Source organism: Pollicipes pollicipes, unplaced genomic scaffold (genome assembly GCF_011947565.3).
Source record: "Pollicipes pollicipes isolate AB1234 unplaced genomic scaffold, Ppol_2.1 Scaffold_5724;HRSCAF=6776_pilon_pilon_pilon, whole genome shotgun sequence".
Lineage (NCBI taxonomy): Eukaryota > Metazoa > Arthropoda > Thecostraca > Pollicipedomorpha > Pollicipedidae > Pollicipes > Pollicipes pollicipes.
In genome coordinates this window covers 9,008,882-9,016,539 of record NW_023596746.1, presented here as the reverse complement: position 1 = coordinate 9,016,539, position 7,658 = coordinate 9,008,882, and the positions used below count along the sequence as shown (strand labels likewise).

Below are 7,658 nucleotides of genomic sequence, written 5' to 3'. Positions count from 1 at the left end.
TGAACCGCGTGCAGGCACAGGTAACAACAGCTGTGCGAAATGCAGAGGTTTGCTGACATCAGCTACACGTGGACAGTGTGCACTTACCTTATCACCGGTAGTGCGCAATACAAATTCGCTGGCATCTGTAAGCGAAACGTGCGCATGTTCACTGGCATCAGCTTTACGTAGAGAGCGCACTGATCCATACGCGTTATCTTTACTGACGTGGTGAGATCTGAAGAAAACGGAAATCTACCGTTGGATAGAGTGGTGTGATGTAAAGACAGAACAGCTGTACGCGAAAAAAGCTTACCTAATCTGTAGAACCTGTTTACGTCCGGTCATTGCTCTGCATGCCTCATGTAACGAGCAGTGCAATGAGAAGTGGTATTAATCAGAAAACAGTCAAAGGGAGTAAGCCTATCTAAAGATAGCTCGCAATACAATTGTTTCTAATAGCCAGCACACAATTCAGAATCAAGTCGCGCCCCCTTCAAAAAGAAATGCAACCGATGATGCTAAAATGTCTGAGTGAATCATGCAGCTAAAAGATGATGCTGTTCGTCCGCTAGCTCAGTTGGTTGGAGTGTCTGCGTTCCGATTCGCCCACTGGCGGCTGGGTGGGTCCGCGTCGCTCAAGTCGCTTGCCATTTCGTCCTCGCTGGAATAGCCTGGGCCAGCGCCTGAAGCTACGTTTAAGGTCATGTGATAGTAAAGGACAGGGTGGGCTGTGGGTTTGCGACACATTAAGCTTTCGCCTCCAAATCATGCCGTTGACTCGGATTTTTCCGATCAGAGAGTAGGGTCAAGGCGCACGTAAGAAACAGGCGTTTTAAGGACTTTATAGGCGTTTTAAGGACTTAACAATTCTCTTTAGGCACTTAGATACTCCATCACACTTTTAACACTCAGACGCTTATTGGCGAGGGTGCTGATTTACAAAGACATCTAATCGAATGGTTTGGACTGAATCTGAAAACGAAACTCGACTTTGTCCACATCATAAGTACTTTACCGACAATTCACCGCCACCAATGATGGGACTGCGATCTTGCCGCCCAGAGCAGGTACTTTCTGTCCATGGAAACATTTTTGTAATTACGATCAGAGCTGCCACAAAAAAAAACATTTATGTCCAGATGTAGGCCGTGGCTCACACCGTGGGCCTTTCCTGCCTTGTGACGATGATCTTCTGAGTGTCAAGATAATCCACGGCTGTTATATAGCATCACAACGTTAAAGGCAACCGTCGTGGCGCGAAGCCTACAGGCGGATTTATTGCCAATTATTCTTCAGCACCAGACGCTAGAGCAATGAACTGAGAGAAAAGGCCTTGGAATCACCTGATAATGACAATGTGGAGAACCACGTACCACTTTGTTTCGTTCTGAGGTGATCGAGTATTGCCTCTAATCATCCGAAATGTTTCGCAGTGGGTGCCGTACGTTGAGCGGGAGACATGCGGCGGCACTGCCCAGCTGTGGATGGTTCGCCTCGTCTGGCCGCTGTCCGCCGGCTGGACTCTCCTCTTCTCACAGAGTGGGCTGCACCGCGCTCACTGAGATCCGTGTCATTCACTCTTTGCATGCGTACCACCATTACCTCCACAGGTCACCACAGTCGATTGGTCGAGCCAGAGCCCGTTAGTAGGTCAGAATAGGGCGTCCGTGATGCATGATACATGAAATGGAATTATTGAATGCACTTGGCACATATTTCATGCATCGCGTTTCTGCGATTTGCACTGTACGTTTGATCCCAGCATGCATGCGTATACCTGTTTCATCTCCGCCGTTCATTTCACAGGTGTCGCGAGTACTTGATAACATCAACAAACGCCTGCTGCTAGTCATGGTTTATTGAACGTTATTTGAAGTCCAGTCCTGCGCAACACTGACGCCGTTTGCCTCCGTCCAGCATGGACGAGGCACCAGCAAGCGATCTCCACAGGCCTCCCCGACAGCAGCGAGAGGCTGCTACAACAGCGGTTCCGTCGAAATCCTTCCCTGGAAAGTGTGACCCCAAGACGGTAGCTCTTCTCAGGAGGCTTTTCAGTGCAGGCGAAGGGCTCGGACACTCTAGCACAGGCTCCATGGAAACTGACACCAAGACACGAAGACCAAGAGTGCTGCATCGCGAAGAAAAATGCTTCATCGTGAGAGGGATGAGTAAGAGAGGCTTCACGGTTGAAAGATACGCTGCTTCGCCGTCAGTAGTCAGCAGGACAGCTCCGTCCTCTGGGGGACCGCTCTACTGCCAGGAGAACCGCTCCACCATCAGGAGGAGCGCTCCGCCGCCAAGAGGACCGCTCCGTCGTCAGGAGGACAGGTTCGCCCTCGCGGGGACCGCTCCCTCTCAGGGGGACCGTTCCGCCGTCAGGAGGAGCGCTCTACCGTTAGGACGAGCGCTGTCTTGCGGAAGACCACTCCGCCCTCAAAGGGACCGCTCCGCCCTCAGAGGGACCACTCGGTCGTCAAGAGAACTGCTCCGCCATCAGGAGGACCGCTCCTCTGTCAGCAGGATCTCTCCACTCAGAAGTTGAGGGCGTCCGCGGGCTCTGGGTAGTTGTAGCCGCACTCCTGCTTCACGGTGGACGTGATGGTGATCTCACGCACCAGCGGGCGGGTGATGTAGGAAGTGATCAGCCGGTTGGAGACCTGAGTGCGCGTCACCACCTGCACGAGAGTGGAGGCCGGCAGCTGGAGCGTGCTGTGCTGCGTCTGGCTGCGCGTCAGGTACTCGGTGCTGGCCGGCAGCAGAACCGTGCTGACCACGGTGCGCTGCTGGTACTGCGTGACCGGCACGTCCCGCTGCACGGTCAGTATACGCGTTTGGAACTGTGTGTGCGTGACGGGCTGCAGCCGCGTGCTGATCAGCAGCCGCTGCCGTGTCTGCGTGGCTGTCTGCGTCTCGGTAATGGTGGCCGTGTTGGTGATGCGCACCAGGCGAGGCACCAGCTGGGTGGAGACGATCACTTGGGTGCTGGGCACCAGCTCCGTGCGTGTAATGTGCAGCGTCTGAGCCGGCAGCTGCACGACCTTAGTGGCGTACGACGTCTGAAAAGGGTCACCAAATCGTTAGCTTTACAGACACATCGGATTTTTCATTGCAATTTTGGGAGATCGTAGCATCGCACTGTGCTCGCTTTTCCCTTCTTCAGATAAACAAATACAGCCAATGCTACATGTTGATAACAACTTGTTAGTCGTCAATATCTCACCAGCGAATTATTCATATAGCTCTTGACAAAATAAAGTCATGAACAAAGATATCTGAACAAAATAAAAGTCGATAATACGGGGCGACCGCGGCAATTAAACACGCAGTACCAGCGTGACGGCGGCACCCGCCGCAGACCGCGCGGTCGACGGCAGCACCCGCCGCAGACCGCGCGGTCGACGGCAGCACCCGCCGCAGACCGCGCGGTCGACGGCAGCACCCGCCGCAGACCGCGCGGTCGACGGCAGCACCCCCGCAGACCGCGCGGTCGACGGCAGCACCTGCCGCAGACCGCGCGGTCGACGGCAGCACCTGCCGCAGACCGCGCGGTCGACGGCAGCACCTGCCGCAGACCGCGCGGTCGACGGCAGCACCTGCCGCAGACCGCGCGGTCGACGGCAGCACCTGCCGCAGACCGCACGATCGACGGCGGCACCCGCCGCAGACCGCGCGGTCGACGGCAGCACCTGCCGCAGACCGCGCGATCGACGGCAGCACCTGCCGCAGACCGCGCGATCGACGGCAGCGCGGTCTGCGGCAGGTGCGGGCGCGGTCAGCCGCGGGCGGACCGTCTGGCTGACCTGCGTGCTGGTGCGGGTGATGTACTGGGTGTCGGCCGGCAGCTGCTGCGTCTCGGTGGCCGTGAGGGTGTTGTACTTGGTCTGCTGGTACACCTGACCCGGCACCGTCTGCGTGGCGGTGTTCGTCTGGGTGATGAACTGGGGGCGCAGCTCGGTGCGCGTCAGCACCCGCGTCTGGTAGGCCGTGCGCACGACGGTGGTGGGCTGCACGTGCGTGCTGTGCACCACTGCCGTGCGGTACTCGGTGCTGACCTGCAGCTGCGTGCTAACTGCGTGCTCGGTGACGGTCTCGGCCGGCGCTGCCACCGTTTGTGTCACCTGATGATTCTGCACGCGCGTGCTGGTGATGTACTGCACCCGGGTGGTCGGAATCTGCTCCGTCTTCGTGAGGGTCGAGAAGTGGAACGACACCACCGGCACCGTCTCCGTCACCGTATAGTACGTCTGCTGGGGCACCACCTGAGTGCTCGTGACCTCATGTGCCAGCGTCGAGTAGGAGGTGATGACCACGATGCTGGGCTCGGCCGGGGCGCACTGGGGCACGTCGAGGGCAGGCGGCGGCGGCAGGTACTGCTCCTGCGGCGCGGCGCCAGCCAGCGCCAGCAGCCAGCAGCACGTCAGTGTGCCCAGCAGCATCCTGCCGGCAGACAAAGGCTCAGCAGCCACGCCAGCGGTGCACGACTATCGCAGCAGACAGCGCGCAGTGACGTGAGGGCGCATTAGTCAGCTCATTCAGCTCGGTTAGCCAGCTCAAACCCGTCATATTAGTCAGCTCAGATTTGAAGCATATTGAACATACCTTGGAGGCCACATACTCCATTTCACACCATTTCGATGTGAACTTAAACTGGAAACGAGTCCGGAAATAGAAAATCAGGACAAAGGAATAAAGCTATTCGAATGAGGAAAGAGCGAGCGGAACCTATATATCACAACAGGTTATACAACACATCAAAATTACAAGCGAGCGAGTGCTGGTTGCATTCATGGGAGGGGCTTTGAAAGAGATTGGGGTGGTTTCGCCAATGGTTACTCACCACTTCACTGATGTCGTTTCTAAGCACAAACGCCTCGATCCCGTATGATCCTACGTCACAAGTAGATAACTCGTTTTGAACGTAAAAATGCCAGATTTGTCTGTTGCAACGTGTATTTCCGGTAAGAGCACCCACGACGGCTGAGCGCTACAGAGCAGGTTTTGAAAAAGACAAAGAAAACCGCTGGTGAGGGGCGACGTCGATCCGATCCCAGCTCAGAAGCCGAACGGGTTGGCCGGCGGCTGGTAGTTGTACCCCTCACAGGGCTCCTTGACCTCAACAACGCGCGTGGAGACCTGCGGCACCACCCGAGTGCTGGTGATGGTGCTAGTGCTGAAGATCTGACTGGTGATGGTGCGTTCCTGCACCACGGGCGGAGCGCTGACTGTGACGATCCGCAGCTGGGTGGTAGCCACATGTCGTACCACCGGAGGCGGTACCACGCTGCTCGCCCACGGTGCGCGTGTTGGTGACGGTAACGGGCCGCGTCACAATGCTGGTGCGCGTCTGCGTCACCACATGCGACACGAAGACGGTGCTGGGCACCACCAAAGTGCTGTGCCGCGTGACGAAGTTGGTGCGTGTGGCGAAGTTGGTCTTGGTCCGCGTCACCGTGTCGTACTGGGTGTTGAAGCGCGGCTCGTGCACCGTCGAGGTGATCAGGACGGGCTGTGACTCCGTCACCACCTTCGTGAGCGTCACCCGGGTCGCTGGCCACCTGTTCCGTCTCGGTGAGCGTCACGTAATTCAGCTTGCGCAGCACGCTGGTGATGGCGGGAGCCTGCTTGATAATCGTGGACGTCTCGTGCTGCAACTGCACGTGCGTGACGGTGATGGCCGGCGCCGATTGCGTGATGGTGGCGTACTTGACCACCTGGGACGGGTAGAACTGCGTGGACACGCTCACCTTGGTGGTCGTCACCGTGTCCAAGGCCGTCCGCGTGGACACAACCGTGCGGAGCAGCGTGGACGTGGCGTGGCGGAGCACGTGACTGGTCCTGGTCACGTGCTGAGTGGAGGTAAGAGTGCGCGTCGGACCCGGCACGTGGACGGTGCGCGTCTGCGTCTGGTCCAACAGGCGCGTGTTTGTAAAGGGGTGGTGACCACTTCCAGCGGCACGGTCTGCAGCACGGTGCGGGTGAGCGTGCTCGGCACGGCCCGGGTCACCTGCTCGCTGACCGTGGCAGTGCGAGACGAGCGTGGAGACGGCGTGCCGGGTGACGGTGGTCGAGACCAGCTGCGTCTGCGTAATGTACTCAGTGCGGGCCGCCGGGCAGGGCTGGTCGGCGGCCGGCGCGCTCGGCGGCGGCAGGTAACCACCGTCCGGCGGCGGCGGGAGCAGCTGCGCCGACGCACCCGCCAGCAATAGCACCAGACGCCACATCCTGGAAAAGAGATATTACGCGGCTGGTGAGGGGTGTGCGATTGGACCAACAGGCGGCGCAGCCGGGCAAGCGGCGGGTTTGGTGCGCAAGTCCAAGCAACACCCTCACCGCCTTGTAACATCTCTTTCCCAGTGTAAGCGCTGCAGCACTTCCATTTAAAAGCTTTTGTTCGTGAAAACTAAACAGAATGACTTTTTAATATCATCAATTTCGCGCAACATAAATGAGGGTACTAACATAATGCTAGCTAAGCAACCCAAGCCAGGACTATTCAGCACCACAAGGAAAGTTCAACGGGGCCGAAGAAGACTTGCTTTTAAAGATTGTATCGGGGCGAGGCAGCCAGCGTAAATGAACGCCGCACTCGCCACATGGGCTTGGAACATACACCAGACATTAAGTTATATATCCACTATGCAATGTTTATGGGGTATACTTGTTGAAATGCAAGTTGTGACAATACTATTCGACGTCCAAAGGTTCAGTATCACTTGCCACATCGCCACTCATGTATGAGACCAAACCCAGGTCGTGTCAGAGCCTTAACGTAACGTGCCATAACGTGTCCTTAGCCATAACGTGCCCTCAGCTGGATCGCTGTCGATTGATCGAGGGAAACTTAAACCCGGACGCGTGTGCCAATGCCATAGGCTGCGTGTGTCACATCACTGGTGGCGCCGCGTGGGACGGCCATCGCACGTGCGGAAGCGTATGGCGCCGAAGCTTATCAGCACCCCGTTCAAGCCTGCCCAACGACATCAATCTCCATGGGAGCAATCAGCCCGAGAGGACCCCGTGGAGCGATCGCCAGTTTACGGCCGACCCCGGGCTCAGGTCAGCCGCCCTGCGGTAACGCGGCTGTCGACACGGCGGACGGCGAGCCGCCGACGCCCGGCGCGCCCGTAACGGAGTGACGACTGATGCCGCCATGTAACACGCTACGCGCCCCCACCACCGGCAGGAAAAGCTCGTAGGGCTGCGGCCGGAAGGCTGCGCGCGATGCTGTAGGTACAGGCAAGGTTTCCGGGGAAATGCGCCAGATAACGCGCGAGGCATTAGTACCCATACGCAGCAACGCCACTTACCTGAAAGTCTTTGCGGAGAGGGGCTGGTAAAGAAGCATGGTTGGAGAGCGAGGGGCAAACGTTGTTTTTATACTGGATGCCGCCGGCCGAGGCGGGTTGGAGGCGCCGGGGGCTGTCCCACGCCGTCCGCCGACCCCTCGGAGGGACGCCGCTGGCCCGGGCCGCGGCGGACAGTCGGCTTCCGGCCAGCCGGCAGCAGGGCCATCACCCACAGGCGCCCAGCAGCCAGCGCTGCAGCTCACCGGCACCCGACCAGGGGGGCGGGCGATCCACGAGCACCCCGCAACTGGGATCGTGATTGAGAGGCGCTCGACAAGTATCAACAGACTTGTGCCCAGTTGGATTCCAAATCACAATCGTCCCATAAAA

The 7,658-nt window shown here is 58.1% G+C and overlaps 1 protein-coding gene across 1 annotated transcript; it reads right to left on the bottom strand.

The window, feature by feature from the left end:
- Positions 1-1,825: 1,825 nt before the first annotated feature.
- On the bottom strand, positions 1,826-7,327 carry LOC119102459 (uncharacterized). Its single transcript, XM_037225830.1, has 3 exons — positions 7,290-7,327; positions 3,783-4,419; positions 1,826-3,038 (listed from the first exon to the last, which is right to left on the bottom strand). The coding sequence occupies exons 1-3, from the start codon at positions 7,325-7,327 to the stop codon at positions 2,514-2,516; spliced, it is 1,200 nt and encodes a 399-aa protein (XP_037081725.1). The 3' UTR covers positions 1,826-2,513.
- Between the last annotated feature and the right edge of the window lie 331 nt (positions 7,328-7,658).

Bases quoted from the DNA above. Each gene is read 5' to 3' on its own strand.
- LOC119102459 (XM_037225830.1), bottom strand. From the start codon at position 7,327: ATGCTTCTTTACCAGCCCCTCTCCGCAAAGACTTTCAG. The intron at 4,420-7,289 runs GTAAGTGGCGTT...GTCTGCCGGCAG, and splicing joins CTCTCCGCAAAGACTTTCAG to GATGCTGCTGGGCACACTGA. The intron at 3,039-3,782 runs GTCAGCCAGACG...GACCCTTTTCAG, and splicing joins TCACCCGCACCAGCACGCAG to ACGTCGTACGCCACTAAGGT.